Source organism: Coccinella septempunctata, chromosome 6, assembly GCF_907165205.1.
Source record: "Coccinella septempunctata chromosome 6, icCocSept1.1, whole genome shotgun sequence".
Taxonomy (NCBI): domain Eukaryota; kingdom Metazoa; phylum Arthropoda; class Insecta; order Coleoptera; family Coccinellidae; genus Coccinella; species Coccinella septempunctata.
In genome coordinates, this window is record NC_058194.1 from 15,894,755 (window position 1) to 15,920,725 (window position 25,971).

The 25,971-nt window shown below is 33.9% G+C and overlaps 1 protein-coding gene across 2 annotated transcripts; it reads right to left on the bottom strand.

The window, feature by feature from the left end:
- Positions 1 to 4,765: 4,765 nt before the first annotated feature.
- LOC123315816 lies at positions 4,766 to 25,971 on the bottom strand. Of its 2 annotated transcripts, XM_044901681.1 has the most exons (4): positions 25,712 to 25,971; positions 9,751 to 9,976; positions 6,388 to 6,428; positions 4,766 to 4,950 (listed from the first exon to the last, which is right to left on the bottom strand). In XM_044901681.1, the coding sequence occupies exons 1-3, from the start codon at positions 25,718 to 25,720 to the stop codon at positions 6,406 to 6,408; spliced, it is 258 nt and encodes an 85-aa protein (XP_044757616.1). In that variant the 5' UTR covers positions 25,721 to 25,971; the 3' UTR covers positions 4,766 to 4,950; positions 6,388 to 6,405. The 2 variants fall into 2 exon arrangements, with proteins under 2 accessions (XP_044757616.1, XP_044757615.1); XM_044901680.1 differs by lacking the exon at positions 6,388 to 6,428 and having other exon boundaries at positions 25,712 to 25,968.

A 25,971-nucleotide genomic window follows, 5' to 3' on the forward strand; every position in this document is an offset into this window, starting at 1 on the left:
AAGAATTATTCTGATATTGACAGAAGAAAAAATTCGAGACGTATTATGAATTAATCCCGACTCGGAATCACTGGGTCGAAAACTGAGATGATGAAAGACGTACCAGATACATCTCGTAGTTTTTCTTCTTCGCTTTCCTCGTTTCCACTCGCAGTTTTCCAGCGGTAATAATATCGAATAACTTTACCTCGAAACCGAGTAGACGAAGATTACAGTAATTTTGATGTCTGAGCCTTTAATCGACATTTTTTGTTATTCATAATTGTGGTGAACTCTTTGTTTACTATTTTTGGGATTACACTCAACTGAGAATTCAAGAAAGTAGAGTAAGTTATCGGAAAAATCTCCCTACTTGACAAGTGAGCTTTACTGACTCCAAACCGAAAAGTATTGAAGCCAATATATCCCAGGAAGTCAAAATATTATAAGTGTACGTCATGAGTACTTTATAGATCATGTCCGATAGTCCGATGTCATATTGAACTTGAAGTTGACGTCCAGCTGACTTCTAAATGACGGTCAAATGTCAGCGTCATCATGATGTCATCTTGACTGTCAAGATTTAGCATATGACGCCATTACGCAGGCCCGGATCTAGGGGGGGGCAAGCGGGGCGCTTGCCCCGGGCGTCAGCTTAAGGGGGCGCCAAAATCAACCAGAGGTTGAAATTTTTTTTTCAGTTTCTCGGAAAACATTAATTTCCTAGAGCTAAAATCAAAACTATAGAATGGAAACATGATGAACCATCCCTATGCAAAAAATCTTCAAAATCAATGAGGGATCAATTAACTGTATATGCATTATTCAGTCATCTAGGAATGACCGCCACTCTTGGGTGAAATAGGTTAAAAGATGGGATATGTCTTCACTTCAATGTGTCGCAAACATAGAGCCAGTAATTTCTTTGCCTGGGGAATTACCGACTCATCCCCATTTCATCTGGAACTAAGGGCCGAAATTTCCGATTTTTTATGGACCATAACTTAAAAACTAATCCTTTCAGCAAAATTCTGTTCGCATATTCATAATCTACGCCCTCGATTTGGTAAATACCACAATATTGGTGGAAATCGTAGAGATCGAAAATTTTTCAAATTTTCCATAGGTACTGTATGGATTTTTTGAAAAATATTTTTGGTCTCCGATCAAAACCAAATTCGTACTGTACACTAATACGAAGGCGTAGAACACGAATATGCAAACAGATATTTTTTTAAAAATTAAGTTTTCAAGTTATGGTCGATGGAAAATCGGAAATTTTGGACCTTCGCGGAAAAAATTATAAAATCTAAACTGTTAGAGGTAGATGAATGAAGTGTGGTTTTTTCTATTCGCAAAGAACCAATCTATCACAAAAAAATGAGCATATGACTAGTGCTTTTTTTCTGGCTGCTACACCTCCTCAAAGTTGACCAATTTCTTCGAAATTTTGCACTTAAAGTGATTTATTTCTCTAAATACTGATCCTACAAAAAATCAAATTGCATATTCGTGATCTACGACCTCGAATTAATAAGTAAAATGACCCGGGTCGATATATGTCGCTGAAAAAATTAATTTTCTTTCGGAATAATTCCGTTCGTAAGGCGCGGGTAAAAACGATAGGTGAGCGAGTGTTGCAAACGACATTGTTGTAAAAACAAAATTTTTTATTTTTCGAACGATTTCAACCCGAGTCATTTTTTCTACTAATTCGTGATCGAAGATTACGAATAAGCAATTAGATTTTTCCTAAGATGAGTACTTTGGGAAAAAAATAACTTTTAATGGAACAATGGGAAAAAATAAAGTACTAAAGTACTCATTTTAGGAAAAATCTAATTGCATATTCGTAATCAACGACCTCGAATTAGTGAAAAAATATCTCGGGTTGAAATCGCGATGACGAATATGCAATTATATGTTTCCTAAGAACCATAGAGGGGGGGGGCGCCATCATGAATTTTTGCCCCGGACAGAAAAAATAGTAGATCCGGGCCTGCCATTACGAGGTAAATGTATGGTGTCATTTCGACGTCATTATAGCTCATCATATTAACGTTCATGTTAATATTGTTCATGAACTATTTGATCGTATATGAAGGTGGGTTTACACCAAATGAACAGAGCCCACAAGCTAGAACAAGACGTTCTGTGTTGAGCTTTTAGTGTAAATGAAAGCTCGTTTTGAGCGTTTACACCAAAAACATCAGCTAACAAAAACGAGAACTAATAGCTGTATATTCAGCTTTTCCTCCGCTACGAATCTGTAGCGTACGATCGATCTACAAGTGTCCGAGTTACAGATTCGCAAATGCAGTTCTGGAAATGTTCCATCTTATTTACAGAGATTCGAATGATACTGGATAACGTAGGTGAAACGATGTTAAATGTAGTAAATTCCAAATTTTTTATAGACGCCAGAGGATTTCTACCAATTATTATTATCAGCGACATTAGGAAATCGAGTATGCTCTTTAGAGACGCGATTCCTGAATATGACAGGCTACCAATGACTTTAAGATTTTTGGCAACTGGAGATTCCTATGAAAGCCTGATGTACTTTACCAATTTATTTAAATCCACAATATGTTATCTATTTATATCTGAAATATATGCTGCTTTCCGGCAGTAAGATAAGATGCAAGGGGCGAGTCCGTCCTCTTACCTGCTTCTTCAACATTACATTCTCGTAGTTTGTAGATTTGCAATGTCCAAGCCAGCATCTTGTTTATATGAGTTGTATTTTTATAGTGTTCAAGAGTCCGATCCCACAGATTTACAGATGTCTGGAATTTTGACGTCTGAGCCTTAAATCGATATTTTTTGTTATTCATTATTGTGCTGAACTCTCTTTGTTTAATATTTTTGAGATTACACTCAACTGAAAATTCAAGAAACTAGAATAAAATATCGAAAAAACTCTCACCTCCTTACTCGGCTAGAGAGGTATACTAACTCCAAACCGAAAAGTATTGTAGCCTATATATCCAAGGGAATCAACATAGTATAGGAGTATGTCATAATGACGTACTTTATAGATCACGTCCGATGTCATATTGACGCGCAGCTGACGTCTAGATGATGGTCAAATGTCAGCGTTATGATGTCATCTTGACTTACGTCAAGATGCGTCATATGCTGAGGCATGTCTTTTGATCGTCTATAAGGGTGATTTTAAATCAAATGAACAAAAAGCATAAGCTATAACAAGACATTTTGTGTTGATCTTTTACTGCAAACGAAAGTTTATCTTCAGAGTTTACAACAAAAAATCAGCCAGCGAAAACGAGAACTAAGAGCTTGCAAAAGATAGATAGGTGTTCAAAGCCTCCGAACTAATACTCATTAATGTCATGTCAATTTTGTGGTAGGTGCATGAAGCTTCGTTATGTCTGACTCTGACAGTAATATCTAGCAAATGCTGCCTTTCTCATTTCGTCTCAACAAAGCAAAAAGAAAAGAAACAAGAGACGTTGGTGGATTAGACAAATTTAATGAAGCGAATGATACTGGATAACGTAGTTGAAACGATGTTAAATATTATTATGGCAAATTCCAAATTTTTTATAGAATGACGACAGAGGATTTCTACCATTTATTATCAGCGACATTAGGAAATCGAGTACGATCTTTAGAGACTCGGTTCCTGAATATGACAGTGACTTCAAGATTTTTACCAGCTGGAGATTCCAATGGAAGCCTGATTTACTTTACCAATTCATCTTCACCACAATATGTCATGCTATATATTATCTGATGTATATGCTGCTTTCTCGGCGGTACAATAATATGCAAGAGGCGAGTCCATCTTCTTTTTTGCTTCTTCAACATTACATTCTTGTAGATTTGCAATTTGTTTGCGAGTTGTATTTTTATAGTGTTCTAGAGTATGATCTTACAGATTTACAGATATCTGGAATTTTAGTAGGGTATAATCATTAAAAGACATTTCTCTTGGAACCAATCCATAGTTAAATTGATACCGATGTGAAAAATAGCTAGAAGACAAGAATGATATGAAGATTGCCAGGGAAATAGCACCGACCGAACACGCAAGAACTAAGCCCTAAGCAACTGTTCATACGCTGTAGTGCTGTTTACATCAAGCCATCCAGCATTCTTAGAATTTTCCATAAAATCTTCATAGTACCTAATAATATTTCATTATTTTCGTGTTTTATTGCAATTATTACAATCGTAACTCTTTGATTTTCATTTTTCGGAAGTACCAAAAAAAAGTCAAGTGATCGGCATTTCGAAAAGGCAATCGAATTACGTTTAAAAAAAGGTATCACTCAACCCCTCTTCTCATTTAAGATTTTAGGGGTTGATGTCATAACGCGGACAGGGTTGATACAAATTGATTCGAACCAGCCGTATGAAATGTTCTCCTACCAACCAAAGTTCACTTCTTTTTGCATTTTTTCTGATTTTGCATGGGACTTGAGATATAAAAGCTGGTAACTTTTCAAACTGACTCACTATATTCAGATTTTGAAGTCTCCAGAATCGTGACGAAGACTCAGTACCATAAGTTTCATGAATTGTATCGAATATTCAGAAGTCAAGAACATGTTTGTAATGATATTGAATTTAACTGTATCAACTATTGCTCGACGCTTAACGATGTCATTATTCTTTGTCTATCTGAAAAGGAAATAGTGCTAACCTTTATTATCTGGTTTTAACATTTTCACTCTCTTTATTGATTTACTCACAAAGCACTTATTCCATGAAAGTAACACAGGATAGTTTATGAGTGGATTCGATGAAAAAACGGAAGTTTTGTAAAAAACAAGTTTAATAAATAACATTGCACAACATCCTTAACATAGTTCTTTAAATAATTAATCTACCAGAGAAAGATTCACATTTACAATAACGACTTCGATATAACCATTTGGCTTCAGCTAATCCAAATTTTGCTATCAGTGCTGAATCAGTAGAAACCAAAGAAGCTTCTGTATCCTAAAAAACAGAAACAAAAATTATAAAAGGTCATCGATTTATTCAAGAATATTCAATTGCCGAAATTGACACGTATTTCCAATCAAGTCGAGAATTAATTATAACTGTTGCTAGACAGTGACTCTCGATCGGATCAAAACTCATTTGTGGGTTTGATACTGGTAATACCAGATGCCAATCTTCATTAGAGTAGTTCAGACCAACGGAAGTGCCTTGATTACATTTACAATGTCAAGTTTAATAAACCAAGAAATGTGGACATATAAACAAAACGTGATGTATGCGGCTTAAGATGTCCTTGATATATCTTTAACAGGATTTGCCTGGGTAGCAGAAAGGAAAAGTTTTTGTTGGAAGTTCCGCCTGTTCGTGTGCAAGATATGATTCAATACCAGAGATTTCATTCTTATTCCATTTTGATTAGGAATCTAAACGCCCTTTATTTCACAATGAGGCATTTATAGTAAAACAAAGGTAGTGGCTCTCTGATCGAACCAAGAATTTGAAAAATCCATCCATAAATATTCATTACCCTTGGTTGCCACTCCGAATGAATATCGGAAATTTCTTTCAATAGAAGTCCAACTGACTGCTCAATATGAATAATGTCAGTGATTACAAATAGGAATTTCCATTGCAAAAGAGTTTAAACTGTCAAAAACATCAACCAGAATCTTCATTGTTATCCATATTTTAACATAAGTATTGATTACATGATCCAGAGGTATGAAAGGAAGGTCATCGTTAAAAATGTCCGTAATTGACGTAATATGATACTGTTCCGTCCAGTTTCACGTAATCTACTTATTTATGAATAGCCCCAATACATGAAGAATCCAGCCCCAACCTTGCTTTCATCATCAACGGCCTCGGTTGAATGAGAAATTCGAGACTCCCAACATCCCATAAAATTATGTTTTCTGTGAGAAGTCAGTCGAATAAACAAGAAAATGAACCTCTTGTATCGCAATGTTTATTGTTTGGCACACATTGGATTGTCTTCACTTCGAAACGTAATACAAAGAAATGAAGTGTTGAAATAATTAAAATGCATATAACATCTCTCATGTGAACTCTTCAGACCAGTCATGATTTTATACGATGTTCTAACATTTTGACATTCTAACATAATGAATCAAGTATATAGGTGGTTATAATAAGTGAAAATAAAAAATAAAATCATCCACTAAATTCGTTTAATAGTGTACCTACATTAGTTGTTTCACTGGCACATTTTCAGGTCCACATTGTGTAGTTTTATTTATTGACAATGATGAATTGAAAATCTAAGATGGTTATGGGGAAAACAAATAATATTGTTTGTTTTATGTACATAAATGGTGTTAACTTTAAGTTTTCTCCATGGGAAAAGTTTTCACAGTAAATATGAATTACATTGGAAAAGTCTTCTTCAACGAATTTACACTTGATACGCACCTTGTCTGTTCATAAATGTTAAGCCAGTTTGAGAGAGGGACCTGTAAAGAAATTGAACTAGAAATTTCCAAAGAGATAACTAAGAGTTTCCCAATTTGATGATGATCAGCAACAGCTACATGGGTCAAGATGATCTACGGTCTCCAACAATATGAAGAGCTACTAAGTACTACAGCTTAATAATCTCACTAAGGATGAATTATGAATGGAATATGTTATTCTATATTATATTATTACCATCTACTTGAGTTACTTAGGTTCATACAAGTTTTCTGATTGATTTTATAACAGAAACTTCAGAGCTACTGTTTTCATTTTCTGATTATATTCATACCCATAAGACGAGAAAAATCTAGTTATGGATTTTCACCGACTATGATAGCAAATCTCCAATCTGTCATTTTGAAAATGATAGTGTGCAATAACACTACAACCTTATAAGGTTTATTGCATCCCCCATCAAAGCTTCTGATATCTAAATGCACCATTTAGAGCTCTCCGGGTGTTCTGGTTCTCTTCCTTCTCCCCATAGAATCTGCACTCGTTATTTTCTGCTAGATGCTTCATTAGGAGAAAATCCCCTCTAAGCAATCCAGTAGGGAGGTTTAGCATATTTTTTGCTTAGATCCAGATACTTTTTAGATCACCAAATGTTGAAGTTCTCATAGAAATTTTCGAAATGGAATATCCTCGGAAAATTCCGCCAGAGTGTTTATCTTCTTCAGACATTTTTCTGGTAGAATTAGCTGATGAATAAGGATAGCTTTAGAGTCTAAGTAGATGAAGTAAGAGTCTCCAAATCAAACCCAATCAGATCGAAGGGGTTTGAGCAAGATCTGTCACTTCTACCACCCACAAAACTATTCCACTCGACTTGTCTGATGAGTCCCGGATGGGATATTGTATTTCCATGTTTCAGTGAGCATGAAATCCTCCCATCTCCTCAAGAGTTGGCACTCCACGAGCAGCGATGACCTAAACATGTCGATGGAAATGATGGCGCATCCATTTTAACACGGTCGGACAAAGTAAATAGGTTAAGATGCATTGTTCTGGGGCGGTCAGTCGATTCGAAGATAACCCAAACTTTCTGACAAAGACAGGATAGGGACCGATTCCAGCGACTCGGATGGCGTCTCATTCAATTCGCAAGTTGGCGAGACTGATTAACCGCAGCCTCGGAACAAAGACATTTCCCCTGGAAGTTTCTCGGGAATTGTTGGACGCGTTCTTGATTAATAAGAATTAAGGTTTTGATGAAGTGGCAGGATTAATCATGCATCGCTTCAGGAGTACGGTTTGAATATGGCCCGGAATGTCACTTGATTGCCTGTCAGATGGAACAAACTCGGATATGGCGCTGAGAACAAAAGTTCTCATCAGCAAGATATGATCCTCATGCTTCGCCCAGAAGTAGATGAAATCAGTTCCGAACACTTTCCTACATAGAAAAGGATCAGAAAGTTTCGTGGCAATTCTTCACGATTATTTCTTACTAGCACTGAATAATGTAGGAGTAAATAGACTAATTGGAGTGAGGACTTATTCCTCATGATGTCTGAAAAAATCCTCTAGAGTTAAAGGGACATGAAAACCGCATTACCAAAAAAAAAAATAAAGACCAAACTTTCACTCCCACGCACGATCGAAGATTTAGATGGCTATGGCAAGAGATAAATGCTGTATCTTATTCCAATCCATTGATAAACTACATAGGTATAGAAATAATTGCACAATATCTGATATATTGTGAATATATGACTTTGTTGACTTTGTCAACTGTGTAGAACTCCTCATTATAATCAAATTTTTCGCCAAAAAAAAACCAAATTTGATTGAGAGGAGGAAAATAATACCTAGTAATAGTGGCATATAAGCAATTTTTGGTCAAATTCAGACAAAAATTCTTCCTTTTCCCTGTCAACTTAGCATACGAGCATGTCATGAACTACCAACGAATTACTTAAACGATAACATTATTCCAAAATGTTCGATAACTTTGATTATTTCGTAGTGTCCTATGAGGATAAACAATTCTAGGAATAAAAATGTTGAGTCAATTACTATGGAATCATGCTATACCTCGGTCAGACCTTGACTTTTCAAGAAAAAAATGGAAGCTTATAAATTTGTCAGATGAAGCAGAACGATTTAGTGGAGGTGAGAGTAAGATTGAAAGATTATGCGCGGTTAATTCTGATACCTCCAAGTTGATCAAATTTGAATTTGCCTACATACCAACTTTTTTCTCTTGATTCAAAACCTTCACAATATTTGATTCCAAAAAATAACAGTTAACTTGAACCACGAAACTTTAGAGAACATAATGAGCAGAAACCCAAAAAAAATTAATTTGTTTACAGAAGCAACAATTTTGTTCTTCGTCGACCTCAACAAAAAAATGACATTTAAGTTACTTATTCCCGAACAAAAAGGCGACTATTTTTGATGGCAAGTATTTTTCGTAAGCATCGCAGATACTTATCGTCCGCAAACAATTTTCGTCCGGTATCGGTCGCTTAGAAACAAATACGATAGTGGCAATTTAATCAATTTTGAGAGCTAGGATTTGACAAAAGCATAAGTGCTTCTGACAATAACGATTCTTTACGAAATCTGCTTGATTTTACGAGTAAATTAAGAACGTGATTTGAATATTATTCATTATCATTATAATGAAGAATGGATAGTGCTAGCGATAACAAGAAAAATTATACAGCATTCATTAAATGATAATGAACCAATTTGAAGAAGAAAAGTAGCAACGGAAATAATGTCTTTTATGCGAAAATTGGTCATTTCATTTGTATGACTTGCTAATCTACATATTTCCACAGGGTACTTGGTACTTTTGAATTATAAAACGACCTTATTTCAAACAACTTTTTTCTTAGTAAAGCTTTTGTTCCTTTTTAGGACCAGCCAATGTGGAGCGGTAGGCGTAGAACCTGCACCAATGAAAGGCCTTGTGACAAAACTTCTATATCAGAACACGAAATCCCATCAAAGTACCGAATGTGTATCTCTTTGCTCTTCTCGTCATTCTTATGTTTTAACACAGCCACAATTGGAGGGTTAAGAATGCAAATAATTTTTATCAAAATACTTTGACCTCTACACCAAAAACTGAAAAATCGTCAGATTTCCTGTTAATATCTTCCTAATTCCCAATTGTGATGCTTAAGATATATTTCAGCGTTATAAATGTATACCTAACCTATTTAGCATTAAATGGATTCATGAACTAAAAACATGGAAAACTACTCTGAATGAATGGATTAGATGTCATTCAATAAATAAGCGGACTGGTCAATCTTTAAAATGCAGTCAATCAATTACTACGAAAATATCACCACAACTCACTCTGCGAACTTGGAGGAACGAATCCAAATCCTGAAGCTCCTACAACTACCCCGCTGGTTTCACCGTTGTCTGGTGGAGAGGGCGGAAAAACTACTGGTCCGGGATTCTGTCTTGGATCTCTAACTGATGTGAGAGAGGAATCCAGAGCGAATCCCCCGAAATGGCCAAAATTGGAGAACTGACCCCTGACGATGGCTGACAAGCAGATGATGAAGAACAAGATTATCTGTAAAAAGAAGAACATTAAGCACAATTTCCCAGGTGGTATCATTGATAGGTTGTGGGAATTCCTATTTTCACAGAAAAATATTTGCAATATATAAACAATGGAATCGCCGATGTCACCCTGCCGCTATTTTCATCGAAATATCTTGAAAAAACGTCGAAAAATTATTGTAAAGACAAGTTTTATAGACACTAAAGTTCAACTTTGAAAAAAACAACCACAAAATTGGAAAAAAAGAGGCGGATTGACATCAAGATATCCTTCACCTCCAATTTGAAAAAAAATCAAGGCTTTACGTAAAAAATTAAAAGCGTAAATTAAGAACTAGTGAATGCAGTTTTTGAATGGAAGATTCTTGGCTCGAAAAGTCGATTGCAATTTTGCAGTGTGTACTCTGGAGATTTTGAAACTGATGCCTTCATTTTCGAAAAATGAGCTGGGCATTTTTTATTTTATAGTGTATCTATTCAGAGATGATGAATCTTCATAGAGAAGAATATCGAAGAAGCGAAATCATAAACATAACTTGAGATGTTGATTATAGTAGGTATTTCAAATCAGAAGGCTCAAAAAAAGAGTAAGAAGCTGATTTATTGCCAATTAAATCACGTTGAAAACTCATAATCTTCAAATCAAATATTTGAATGAATTTTTTTGCAGCAGTTTCAAGGAAAGAGCTGAGAACACTGTTGGCAAAAAACTGTTTTGATTCGGAAATCAATCAAATGTAAACTTTCTATTGATAAAAAAAACCAAAATCAGAGCATGGAAACTTGAGCTAAATTTGATTTGAACTTTTTTTGGCCCCTCCTCACCAAAAAGAATGCTCGGTATAAACAGTTGCATTTTTCAATAAACCTATTTCTACGTTCAATATTAAGTAATAGAACAAATAACACGTTGCGAGGTAAAAAAAAACACTAACATAGGTCCACTCTGTAATCAAATTAAGATACCTGCGGAACTATCGAAAGGAGCTCACGACAAGGATATAAAAAAAATCTATTAAACCCACTATTGATAAGCACCTCAGAGCGTACAGCCTCATGGAATAACCTTACGATGTGATCTACTTTCGAACGTTCTGTTTGCGGAACAGCACCGTTCAATAATTTCAATGTCTTTCAGGCGCATACTGTAGTCTGTGATGCAACTAGCAAGTGAACCCTTTCGACAGAACTCGCGACATTGGCAATAATAACCCAGATTTCTTCGATAATGATTCGAACAAACAGAATTGATTTGTGGAGAATGCGTATTTGAAACGCCCACCCGATCGAGAGACTTTTTTTTGCACGTTAGAATGTGTTACTCGAATATCCGCATGCGTTTTCCAATCAACTGTACTTGACCCACCTGAAACGAAGGTTTCGTAAAGTGGCGTTGCAAAAAAATAAAGCAACCAGTAAAAATATATCAATTTCAATCTAATCTATGCAAAACGTGTGTTCATTTGAAGTGAAGATACATTTCAATTCATTTTCACAGTCCATTGCCCGGTTTCCATTGCGTGATCGACGAAACAGCATTTAAAGACCTGGAGCATACAGTACACAGCCGTCAAGTGCCTCGGAATTATTGTCCCTCATCAGTCATGTGTAACACTGCACTGTACTTATGAGGGACAATAATCCCGAAAGCGATCTACAGTTTGTGTTCATATGTTTCAGTCTCTCTGGGAATTCCTACGCTGATTTATGTCTAGCTCGAAATGATGGAACGACAATTCTGAATGGTCGTCTCCATTTTCAAAAACAGTTTTTTTTTTCAAATTTGTTTTCGATCGATAATTCAGTTATGCGCATTCGAAATACTTATAATTCTTGCTTCAAATTATTATGAATATACTTCCTTTTGATGATAATCAATTGGTCTTCAATCTACTCGGAAATAAAAAGTTTCATTGACCTTTTTTTGGGAACCGAATAAATGTCTTTGAAACGTGTTAAAAGTTTTCTGAAACCTGACGCTTGTTTATATTTCTGGGGAAGTTGCCCCAATCTTCTTGAGTTTGATGAAAAAGCTCCACTACATTAAGGTGAATTGACCATCACATAACTGAAATTATCTTCTTTGAAATTCTTGTGTTTCTTGTAGTATTATAAACATTTAGGGAACATTTGAATAATCTTGTTTGACAGAGAATTTGAATCGATCCTCGCAGGCATGACAATAAAAAGTTGTCCATAAATCTTTTTTATTGAAACAGTATTAAAAAAGTGTGCCCATGTCCACCTATAATAATGATTAACAGGTATTATTCTGTTCACATTTCTTCATATATGTATATCATATATGCAGGTATGAATGGAAATTTGACATATTATCTACAGAAACGAAAATTAGGGATATTATAGATAATGTTCAAAAAATGTTATGGTCTCTTGGTAAATCTTGTTCATTCCAAGTTTTTCGTTATAATTGCCTACTGAACTGAACACGCATTCTCAAACCAGTTAAAAATCTAGTCGAATCACCCAAGAAGATGGTTATATCTGTGGAAGTCAAGGCAGGATAGATTCATCTTATAAATTTTCATGAATTATTTCCAATCAGAGTTGACGCAGACAACTATTTCGTGTCAATGCCACGTTATTATATTGAGGGGCAAAAACTGTATAACAGAGGTGACAAGCACGCAATTTACGCTTCCAAAAGATGTTTCAATGTCATCGTCTGAAAGAATACTTTTTTAAGTGAATTCAAACAATTTTCATTCGTAACGCCGAGTGTTTTTCAAGTGCAATGTGAATGGTAAACGAATTATTGACATTGGCTTCCGATATTAACGGTTGTATTGTGGTAAATTGGCAATTTTGCTCGGATACAGAAACGGAATCCTCCACAAAAGCCCTGGAAACGAACTCCAAAGATAAAAATGATTAATTCAAAAACTACTGAACAAACTGACTTATTTTTCACTGTGGAAGTCGGAGAACGAATAAACAAGAAAATGTGTTTTCTCCATAAGAAATAAAATATAGTCCGAACAAACAGTAAACAGATTCAATCCAGAAGATGAATCTGCACTCAATAATTGTTGAAATCAACATATATAATCTTTATATGTTGGATTAAGATGATGAATTAATATATCCCTCAAGAGGAACATGCAATAGATAAAACAAAACTAAGGAAACTTTGGTCTATGATTTATATAAGCAGTAATTATGATGATTTATGGCAGAAGAAATTAATCAGAAATAGTCCTCATATGGGGGAGGTGAAACTTTGTCCTAATTGATAGAAATAACACGAATTTGGCATTTATCGGATATTGAAGAATTTCGTAGAATTGGTTTTTGCATGAATCTTTTAAACTGGAGGATTTCTTCTTCTATTTGGATAAGCTTGTTTCCTACTTTCGCAGTTACAATTCTTCTATCGCTATTACGTATACCTAGTGTCGTCAAATCCTGAAAGAGGGAAAGTGCCTATACACCATCACTTCTACCTTATATCGCGTAGAATTGCATATTATCGATGATTTACCAATGTTACCGTGTAATGCATAAAAAGTGCAATGTGACATTATTTAGTAATCCGCGCTTTCGACACGAACAATAACTCCTTCAATGGGGATTCATAAATGAGTTTTCAGTTCTCCCTGATAAGGTGAAAATGTCTTCATTTTTATGGTAGAGATTGAGGTTTCGTGTATACTGCGAATTTCAGGTGTTGCGTGAAATTTATGGCTTCAAAATAGGTTTACCACTAAGTATTAAGACGAAAGATTCTGATGTAGTGCGCAAGTAATTGAATGAGGAAGATTTCTTTGAAGAAATTGAAAAAAAAATGTTGGTGGTAATGATAATGAATAAATTATGAAGAATATTAAGTGGAAGTCACTCGTACTTCAGGAGATCTTTATTCTTTGTTCATTTTCTTGCACTAATAGTTCTGATTGAACCTGCACACACCCCTGGTGTGAACCCATTTTATCATAAATTCCAACGATAGTAACTGCCGTTTTTTTGGAATATCATAAAAAATCAAATTGAATTCATCCGGGAGGCGTGGTGAATTTTTAATCAGGAGACAATAAACTGATTATATGAGTACTATGACTGCTTAACAACCTTGAACGCATAAAACGATAGATCAATCGTTGTTCGATGGTATTTTCCGATGCCAATATAGGTTATAAAATTTCAAGGGATTTCCTTTGGTGAAAAAGTAAGAAATTATTCAAGAAATTTTGGAAGAGGTTTGAAAACCGATATTGAAATTTGCCGAATAATGCATAAAATTGAAACAGGAATTATTTCAACTTGTTAGATCTTCGAACAAAGGTAGGTGAGCAGATAAATATGTCTTGAATATTGACTTTGAATTGTTTCACCTGATAAAATCTGTCAAAAATTTACGTGACTTTTTGGTTGTTGCTAAGAAAAATTGCATTTTGATTTTGTCAAAAAACCTGTAAAAATAGAATTTTAAACCTAAAATGGTATCGCTGTGTTTGAGGTTCCGAATGCTCCAAATGACTTCGTTTCGGAGATATAATTAATTTTTTTTGTCAATATTCGACAAGATACCGATCATATTGAATTTGAATCCAATAGATAATTGAACATTGTCCATACGAAGACTAATCTATCAATAATATCAATATATTAATACTATAAATATATTATTCATCCTACGGGAAATTCTGCATAAGTTTCATCAAACAAATCCTTTGCCTAGGTTAAAAGTTATTGACAAAAAACCGTCGAATCTTATGGAATGAAAAATATTATAATACTCAAAAATTAAAGACGGTATCAACGGCTTTACTATTCGACACAAATTTTAATATGAACTAACATTGAAATAAACCACACATTTTGTACCTGAGGTAGCACAATATGTATAACTAATAACTATAATAAAAGTACCTAATCCTATCTGAAATTATTGAATGAATCTGACTGTTGCGTCAGCTTTTGAAAGGTTTTTTCGATTATAATTATTTTTTACATAAATTGATCGCCTTTATTCACGAAATAAAATAAAAAATATCAAAATAATAGATATAAAAATATGTATTTTGTATTATATTATGACATTCATATCTCAATATTTAGTGATTATTCCTGAAGTGACATTTGGATAAAAACTTGTTTTTGGATCACTGAGGAGAAAATCAGCACTAAAAATTTCTGAAAATCAGTGGAATTCTCTTGTTATATGACTTTTTTGCAATGGGCCGTATTGGAACATCTTTTTTCTATTATATGATTTTCTATGGCTATTCCCCCCTCATGGACCTAGTATTATTCTTTTCTTATGGTTTAAACATCTCTCTGCAGATAATTTCGAATTTTTCCGATTTTAAATCACTTTCCTGAGAAATGAAAAACCAAACGCTACCGAAAACTGTTGACCGAAATAAGGAAGGCATATGTTTTCTGAATGAGTTCGTACTGAAATATTCGAGCCGGAAGAAGTTGTCCTTTTGATTTGGACATGCTACCATTCACTGCACCGACAATTATTAGAGGTAATTGCAGCTACGCAAACGTTGAAAACTAAGCGGTTCGACCTTGCCTGCCCAGTCTGTTCAAAGAAGACTGGAAGAGTATCTATTTTAACGTCAATTAGTACTGTGCGAACTAAGTACTCTGAAACTGAGGAAACAGCAAACAATTCAATCATTTCCAATTTGAATAATATGTCATAATTTCTTCAAGGCTCTCAACAAGGGAATCGATGCTTGCACAGATTGACACGCGAGCTAACAATGGTAATAAAAGTAGTAAAATAAATTTAATAACACTAATTATTTCATTGATACCAACAACATTATGAAAGATTTTATCTATGAAAATATCATGACGATATGAATCTTCGGAAATGAAGCAGTATTACAAGGAATATTCTCCTTGTTATAACCAAATACATATACAGAGTGTTTCAGAATAAGGTACCGTAAATTCGGGATCTTATTTCTTAGATGATTTTACGATATAAAGATTTTATGGACTATGGGTCTCTAACACATTGTTTCGGAGATACAGGGTGTTGAAATTTGAAAAAAAATTGGTTTTTCAAAAATATTTTTCGAACCGTACACGTTTTTTTGAGTTTTGGTAGGTTATCATTAAAACACATTTTTTTCAATTCAAAATGTTGAAAGTAATCATAGAATTTCAGAGCTCTCTTAGATGAAATTGCATTTACTTTCATATCAGAAAGTGTTTATCGTGGCTAAAAAACTCAAGACCCCATTTTCACTGTGAATTATGTGGTAATCTTGAAAATAATTTCAAATTCGAAAAAAGCATTGGCCTACCATTTTTTTCACCAAATTTATTCAGAAGGAAATCTGTGCGGACACCACTGGTGAAAATGAAAAATAATTTGAAATTTGTAAAAATAACAACAAAAACAAAAAAAAATTTTTTTATTTCGACAACCTTTACCCCAAAAACAATGCGTCAGAGACCCATAGTCCATGGAATCTTTGTATGATAAAATCATCTGAGGAATGAGATCGCCAATTTACGGAGCCTTATTCTGAAACAGCCTGTATATATAAGCTTCCCTTGGGTTTTCATCTTTTAATAATAAATCCATAATAAAATGGTAATGCAAGTAAAAGAAATATTTACTGAAAGAAAAGAAGAAAGACTGGTTATAGAATTTTGATAGTTCATTTACGATTAAATACACTCCTCCGATTGAGTTTTTATTGTTTGGTTGAATACAAGGCATTGAGTTCACTGCAAATTGCAACGTACAATATAAACTGTGCCCAAAGCCAAAGTTCTGCGTAGCATGCAAGTCATGCTCTGTTTCTTCGAAAGTGGGTTGGTTCTACTGTTCTTCATAAATTACCCTAACTGACAGCCCAACAGTTTGAAAAAAATTTTTGATCAATCAGTTTCAGATTACAAAACTGATAAGTACCCGTGTCTTGATTCTGCTAAGTGAGTTGAATAAACATAAAACATATTCAATCAAGTGAGATGTTCATTCGAATTCTAGAACCATGCATAATTTTATAGAGTTTTGTTGTCGATAAAAAAGGAGAATTACGATTGTAATTTGAATTGCATCATATAAAACAAGTACTGTCAGGCCGATAGACTATCAGATACAATAATTCAGTATAGCATCATAATGTAGTCATCTCATGCTTAGTGATTTTGGAATAATATTATTTTTTCTTTCCACTATATCAGATTCGGTTGCTTAACATAAAATTATCTTGAGTAAAGAGCAACTTTTGCTGCTTTACTCCTTCTTGATTAATTTACACTATCAGTGACAAAATGAAGATCGAGGAATCATTATGACCACATATTTATTGACGAACTTTGAACCAAACTAACAGACAACGATGGTCAACGCTGTTCTTGACCTGAAAAATTAAAATACAGGTTCTTCGATATAATAAAATATAATCAATTGATATAGTCTGATAGAAGCTTTTTCGTTGATGAGTCTTGAAATTATTCGGAAAAATATATTCTCCAAAATGTGAAATATCCATATTTTTTCTTGATTTTGTAAGTACTTAGGTACTGTACATAGTACCCACCAATAAACACTGAGAATATCTGTAACGATATCCACTTAGGTAATGCAAAAAATTAAATGAGATGTTAGAATTCGATATGTGAAGGTTTTTTCTTGAAAATGCCATCAATTATCTAGATAGAGTTTTCCAGAAAAAAGAGAATGAAATGCAGATTTCTTTAGGTGGAATACATCCATTCGTTAAACAAGCAAACAAAAATGATACGAAATGCAGCAACCTTCTGTCGATGGAAAGCAGTCCTAAAATTAAACGTTATAGAAACCAGTGAAAATGCGACAGATGGCTAATGAAAGTTCATTATTTGGCTAACCGAAATCGAAATTCTTTCATTCAGTGTTTACCGCATCATCTGCACGATGGTAAATCGATCATGCCTTAAAGCATAGGAATCCTACTGAAAAAATCATGACCTTTAAATGAAGCACCTCAAGTGATAAAATACGGAATGTAGTTATATCAGTAACAGAATAAAACATAATTTTTCTTCATAAATATTGCGATTTCAGTTGCATAACTCTCTATGGTGTTGGTCAATTGAACAAGAACATAAGAAATTGTGCATGGTGTTTGAATTCAAGCACAAAACACTAAACTTCTAGTCAAATAGGAAGGTAAAAAACAGAAATCTGTATTAGTTATCCGATAGTAGTGTAACAGTTCAATAGAACGATTGTTCCAAAATTACCCAACAAACATATTACAGATCAGATAAAGCTAGATTGAATCACTCCTAAACCATAATCAGATATAAAGATACGACCCTTTCTATTATACTTTCAGCAGAACCATTCTTTGTTTCGATCACGAATTGATGAAATTAGATTTTCAGAATTAATGGTAAATTTCATCAATGGAATGTGTGTAATATTTTTTCGGCTATAAGTTAACACACGAATAGATAGTTCACTTCATCTAACGGATTGAGTGTTCAATAGATTGTTTATTCATGGGTAGATCACGTTATTTCCTCATAACAATATAATATCTAATAAGATGAAGTACATGAAATCCACCTCCTTATGATTATGGATTTTAATATTCTAATATTCAATAATTTGTTCAAAATATGACCACTACTCTCTTCCACTTATAAAGTTTCCTTCCAATTTTTCTACGTAGAATATACCGTTAAATTTTCAATTTGATTTGTAGACAGCCTGTGTACCAACAAAAAAACTTTTATATTATTTTCATCGAATAAGAATTATGGAGCTGAGGGATCTAGACTATGAAAATAATTAAAAAACAAATTTTTATATATAATATTATACTATAACTATGGATTTACCTAACTTGACAGTTTTTCCAGTTTTCAATAAATTGAATCTTTCTCAAATAAATTGCAACTGAAAGTGAATATTTTGACGCATCATAATTCGATGTAACAATGATACTCTGGTACTCAGAACTAAAAAAAATATTGATCCACAACAAATCACATCAGTCAATCAAGCTTTGTGGAATTGGCTATGATTATGGAAAATCGGGGTTTATTCTAGACCTCAGAGAATTTGTTCTATTGTTGTACCTATTCGAGACAAATCTTTTTGTGAAAAGTCTACTTTCACCTCTCAGAATAAATCGAAACTCGTGTTGACTTGAAGAATAATTCTTTGAGCAAGAAATTGAAATCATCTACGAATTTGTGTCAACTGCTATAGGAAATGACTATTTGCCTTGAGCCACTATAAATAAGACACAAATTAAGCGTACAATCTACCAGTTATCTTTGCAATCCGCCCATTAATGAATATCAGATACGCGGGTGTTCATTTTTCCAAAACTTCACACCTTCGAAATGTCGTAACCAGCGGAGCATACAACCGATCTGAATACGAATTAATTTTCGCCATAGATACCTACAAATTACGATTGAAGTTACGCCATTATTAGCAACATTCGTTGCACTATCAATTAAAATTCTTTGTTTTCCTAATTAAACGTCTACTTGCAACTAAAAATTGGAAATGCCTAATTTCAATATAGACAAATATGAAAAATATCCTTGTGGAAGAAGGTTTTTGATTAAATTCACTGAATTTTTGTAGTCTGAACTTTCTCTGTACTGTCAGTGTACATGGGCACACAAAAAAATTGTACGACTAATTCTGGAGTTGAATTTTAATATTACGTAACCGCTCATTGATTCTGTGAAGTTTTCATTATGGCACAATGTTATGATGATATAATATCCATTAAAAAGAGTGATTCTTTGATAGGGTGTCCTAAATTCGATGTCCAGTGAGGGAGTCACGGAAAAAAAGAGCTAGAGCAAAACCGATAACAGTTTTCCGAAATGTTTTTTAGAGAAACAAAGAATGGTGAAAACCGTACGATCCTTCGTTTTTTAGTTATTAACAAAAATTAAAATTTTGACGATTTCGAAAAGTACTCATAACTTTGTTGCCTTTGAAGTTACAGATCTGAAACTTTTATACGTTGAATCTACTGACAAACCTTTTTTTTTTCAATTCAAAAATAACAAATTCAATAAAAGCTTGCATTCAAAAAAACAGAAGTTGGCCCAGTGGCGGCTGGTCTGTGAGGGCTATAGGGCTACAGCCCCCCATACAAGAAATCACAAGAAATCAATCCTTTTATGCTATTTACCTTCCCATACAATTTTCAATGAAAATATTACTTTCCACGGTTATTTATATAATTTATTAATGTAAAACTTTCATGCGACTCCTGCAGTTTTGTTTATTTCAATCATAATCTAGCAGTTCGTCCCTGCATGGGCGATGAATCGTGTAGCCCCGAATTCTTGCATTCGGACAGTCATTCGGCTCCAGCCGCAACTCTTCGTGTCGGTCGTTTTAAGGAGTAAAAGGGCTACGATAAAAGTCGCCCCTATCCGCTTCATTCTAGCCGCTGCCGGCTAGCGTATAGACATCTTAGCGTGCGTTCGTATTTGTTTACGTTTTCAAATCACGGACAATAGTGTTCAAAATATTTTGAAAACTGATTTCGCGAGGCTTTCGCTGGCGAAAAAAAGCCGTATTCAACTGCTGGGTAGACCGACTCCCGATTTAAATTTAACCCAGGCAGATAAAACTCCAAAAACTTCTCAAGACAAGTGTATAACAATTGATAACGTATGGGCAAGGGCAGGATTTAGAGATTTGAAGCACCTCAATGAAAAAATTAAGAAGCATGAGCTATCTGCCAAGCATGTAAATTGTTCGACAGAATTAGCTTTTCTGGTTACGACTAATATCAATTAGAATACCGGAATAATATTATTAAGCACAACGAGCAAGTAGATAAGAACAGGTATGTTTCAAAAAGAATTATAAATTGCATAAAATTTTGCGGAAAACTGGTTTTAAAATTTCATATTTTTATTATTATTCTAAAAGTAGCCCCCTAGTGAACTAGATCACGAGCCGCCACTGAGTTGGCCTCATAATTGGAAATCTAGAAAAGGAAAAAAATTTGAGCTCATCAGTGGATTCCGGTTAAAAAAGTGCCTGTAGAAGTTTTAGAATTCAGATCTGTAACTTCAAAGACAAAAAAAGTTATGATAACTTTCCGAAATCGTCAATATCTAATTTTTTGCTAATAACTCAAAAACGAAGGATCGTAAGTGGCAATGGTTTTCACCATTCTTTGTTTCTCTGAAAAAGAGTTCGGAAATGTGTCATCAGTTTTGCTCTAGCTATTCTAGTTTCAGAGATCCCCTCACTGGACATCGAATTTTGGACATTCTGTACATATACATATTTCAATATGTTCATGAGGTCTTAAATTTTTACAGGCATTAAATACACCATTTTAACCTTGGAAACTAACTACTACATTAGAGAAACCAGCATAAACACACTTTTTTCATTCCATTTGGTGAACGAAGTAGTATTTATAATACTGTGAATGAGTTAACGCAATTTCGTTGGCGCTAAATATTGAATCTTCTGCTGTCGATTTATATTCCATCTTCGATAATAATAACAAATTAAGTTTGAAACCACCCATATTAGCTCTGATGTTCATCTCCAATAGATGATCATTTACTATCGTTATTGTATTTTGTACAAAGGTTACCAGATTCAAACATTACCCATTTAAGCTTATATTTCTATATGAATAAATGAATGATATTTTCTCTGAACTTTCCAACGTTGCCGAGTTGACAAACACAGAACACTATGATGACAACAAAATTCCCTTCAGAATATCAAGCTAAACTCTAAACCAATGACATATCTGTCTTATGCATATCAAGCATTCTCCGATGTTGAAAAAGTTGCATATCAATTTCTTGCATACAGTGTGAGTAAGAAGATCCAGTTTCAAAACTGTATAATTCTCGAAATAAATGAGCTTTTAAAGATTGAATACTGAGAGATTACCCAATGGCGAATATTTTTGAGTGCATGTTATGGTGATTAGGAGATTATATCAATACTGCCCAGAATTTGAAGAAAGTTCTTGAATTTTCGGTGCGTATGAGTGATTCCAAGACATATTCTTTAAACATTACATTTCTTAACATTGTGTCAGTTGAATCAGAGACACACGCAAGTGATTATTTCACTGAACTTGCTTTCGCTAAATTTCATGTGCACATCTCATAAATTCGCAGCTACACATCACTCTGATGTTTTCTCTTTGATCGCGCCCTAGATAGTTCCGTTAGTGAAGATGGCATCTAGTGTCTACTCATTAAATCATTAAAATTTTCGCATAATCAAGTATGTTCTGGCCAATTTTCCAATTTCCAAGCTTTCCTGATGCCAATATCGATATATATATATGTTGTGGCACTCAGAAATCTTTGATAAAATACACTTTCCAGACAGATTTTATGAAAAGTGCGTTATGACCGTCCAACATCTGTCACTGAACGCTCGCAAAGGAGAATTTAACCAGTTTCGAAGGAATTCAGAATGCAGACTATGAATTTCACAATTGGAAACGACGTAGAAGATCTCTGATGAGCAAATATCTCTTTCCAAGGTAGATGTATGTTTTCGAAGATCTACTAACTGAATGTGAAAAATGAACGCTTGAATTTGGAAGGATCGCGAATATTCATTCTACATTATACGTTTCATGCGACGTGAGAAACTGCACGTAACCAAGGATGATCTCAACTTCAGCTAATAGATTTAAGTTAGAAAAAAGCTTCAGTTTCGAAACTAAATATTCAAAATATCAATAAATTCAATTGAAGTAAGTGACAAATAAAGTTTCAATAAATCAATTTCATTATCATTTTATCATTTTTTATTTTGGTGATCCCAAAAAATGGCTCTACATGTTCTTGAAAAATTAAAATTGCAGTATTTTAAAATTTGGGGTTGACCAAAATGCGTGAATGTAAGACATCCTTGATTGATATCATGAGCAAATTCAGAATTAACCTCAGTTTGTAAATTTTGGGAATATAGAAGTATTTGCTGAACCCTTAATCAATGTAAATATCAAGAGTAGTTGATTTACTGCAATTGTTGGAAATATGTGTCTGAACAAAAGGAGTATGCATTCCGTTCTATGTAAGATTGTTAAGAATAATAATAATAATCATTATTATATAAAAGCTGCCTTTGTACTTTGTATTTCTTATATCTTATATGTCACATAAAAATTATTCAGGTTGTTCAGAAGGATGAAGAGATCATAAAAGAAATAAGATCACGCACAGGATTTCTGAAGCACTCTCTACACATAGCAATAGATTAAAAAAAGGTTTGAATTATAAGACTTGTGTACCGAGCTTTTTCTAAACAGTGGCACATATATTTATAATTAAACACTATGTAGTTATTTTCCAATTCCTTTCAAAACTGGTGAAAATTAGGTATGTCCGTTTCGTTATAATTTTTGGCAAGCAAGCGGATATCCTATTTTCATGATAAGGCCGACTATACTGATTAAACTAAATACCTAAACATTTGTTTCACTTTCAGTTCCGTACGTAAGAAAATGCTTTTACATGGGATAATCAATAATGTAAGTAATTCAGCTATTGATGATTACAGTGAAAGTAAGACAGAGCAACACTCAAGACAATTATATTTGTGAATCATGCACCAGTTAATTCCACTCCACTGAACACTGATAGTTCAGTCTTGATAGGGACTTTCGAGTAAAGCTTTTTTGTAGAAAAGACGAATGAATAAATCATGTTATATTTTTAATTCTGATGAAAAATCTGGGACTAAACATGGATAAAGTTGATCTAGACTGACTTATGAAAAAATTAAACTCCCAGGTTACTCGTATAACCCATAATTAGTATAATGAAGGATATCATGGATTCAATAAAAATCACCAACTTTTTTCGATAATTTGAAAGAATGAATCCGTAACGAATCAAGGTTGAACGGGGATGTCCATTACAGATATCATAATCACGTAATCGAAGGCAGAATAACAATCAATTAAACTTCATTAAACAAATCCTAATCGCCACAGGAATCACGCACATCGCATCCTACTCACTCTCAGCAAATTCCGATGGTTATGTAAATAAAAATATTTGAATAAATTGAAATTCATATTTTCAACATTCGATACCTCTTCTTCAGTCAATAGTATTTATTGTCAATGAGAATGAGAGTAGTCCAGTAAACTTGACCCGCTAAACGATGAACAGAGTGGTTTCGTAATTTTCTCAGGAAAGTTCACATCGGAGGCAACATTTTTAGTTCGATATTACTCAAACATCATTGGATTTAAGTGATTAATAATAATAATACTCTAAGCACAAAAAATTAAATTCCAAGAAGGAAATATGAATAATTAACTGACTTCTCGTAATTTTACCAGTGAAATTACTACACTCCATTTCGGTTTTACTTGAAATTGAGTATTTTCAAGTGATCAACTTGAACTCTGAACTCTGAAATCCAAGAACGAAATGTTGAGAAAATTTTTCCGAATGAAATTTCATTTCAACAGTTTCTTTAATTTTGAAACAAAATTCAAACTATCGGAACTATATGAACTGATTGCAGCACCTGTTTTAAAACATTAATTTCTAGATGCAAATGCATCTAATATCTAATAAACAGACCCTTGTGAACATTCAATTCCGCAGAATATCTTAAACAGCATTGCCATTCGAACTCTAAAATTGAAAGGAAGTGAACTTTCAATGCAATCTCAAAAATGCCATGTAGATAACTGATAAACTCTTGAACACAAAATTAATTTTCAATTTTGAGGTTCTTTATGAATTGAATGATGTGTGAAAATCATAAAAATATAAAAACATATCCAAGAAAAACTTTTCAAGAAAGTCCACAATTTTAGGGGTAGTGAACAGATAAATTTCTCCACGTGAAGCAGATGGTTTCACCAAATGTTAATACTGGAATACGAATAATTCTTAATTCACACCTGAACTGATTGAATTCGATAAAACCTCGGTTATATCTCAACATTTACTTAGAAATTCATAAAAATCTCAAATTTTGCTATGTGCCCTAAATTATAATATTAATCTGTCAGTCGCTCATTTCTCAAGAATGATTAAAAAATGTTCGTGGTGATACTGTCCTATTATTTCTCGATAATTTTATCAGATCTTCCAATTTCAGTTCCATGTTATATAAAATCATATTTCATTCAGATGAAAATAAGGTACATATCTCCAATTAATGCGAAAATTCCAAAGTAATTATAAAAAAAATCAGATGAGCATTTTCTTTTGTAATGAATTCTTCTGGTGATAATTATCGTTAAATTCATGAGTTGACTTACTTGGACACTTGGCCTCCTCGCAATGAATTTGGAAAAGATCGTTACACACTTATCTCATAATTGATCTCATACCAGAAAAGAAGAGCTATCAATCTCAGAATCAGCCCGTTACGCCACTTATAAATAGTAGAAATCCAGTAACAGTGAAATCCTCAAGTGAAAAATTGAACAACAAACGGTGAAAACTACATAATTGCGTTCTTCTATAATTCAATTGATTTATCGTGGATAAGCTTGAGGATTCTTGCAATTTTTTGTGGATCATGAGAATAAATGAATTAAAAATCACTGTAAAATAGTGAGAAATGTTGTCATCTGCTCAGTTTCATGGAAAGAATTTTTCAGCAATTTTCTCACAGAAAACAGATAGGTGAAATTGTTGAATTTTTCTGGTGGAAATCACTTCTGATCACATATAACACTGTTCATGCAACACGCAGATGGGTAATCACACTTTTCACTATTTTACCACCATTACACTGGTAATGAACACTTACTACTTTCATGTTGGAATAAGGGTAGTTTTCGGTGCGATGGAAAATCTCGATTTTTGGTTGCTGTCACCAGGGGTGAATCCACGAATGGAACTGTCACTGACACTGAATGGGTTGAAATGGATAAGGGGGCAGTGATCGCTCTTTAGTTATATATCGAAATGCAGCCTCGAAGAGCGAGGCCAACGTGCGGAAGAACGCGATCACATTAAGCAGACGGCGAAGGTCCCCACGTGCTTTACCAAGCGCTGCTGGTATTGCGG

Excerpts from the sequence above, each read along its gene's own strand:
- LOC123315816 (XM_044901680.1), bottom strand. Across the intron at positions 4,951-9,750 it reads CGTTCCTCCAAGTTCGCAGA|GATACAGAAGCTTCTTTGGT; the intron begins GTGAGTTGTGGT and ends TCTGTTTTTTAG.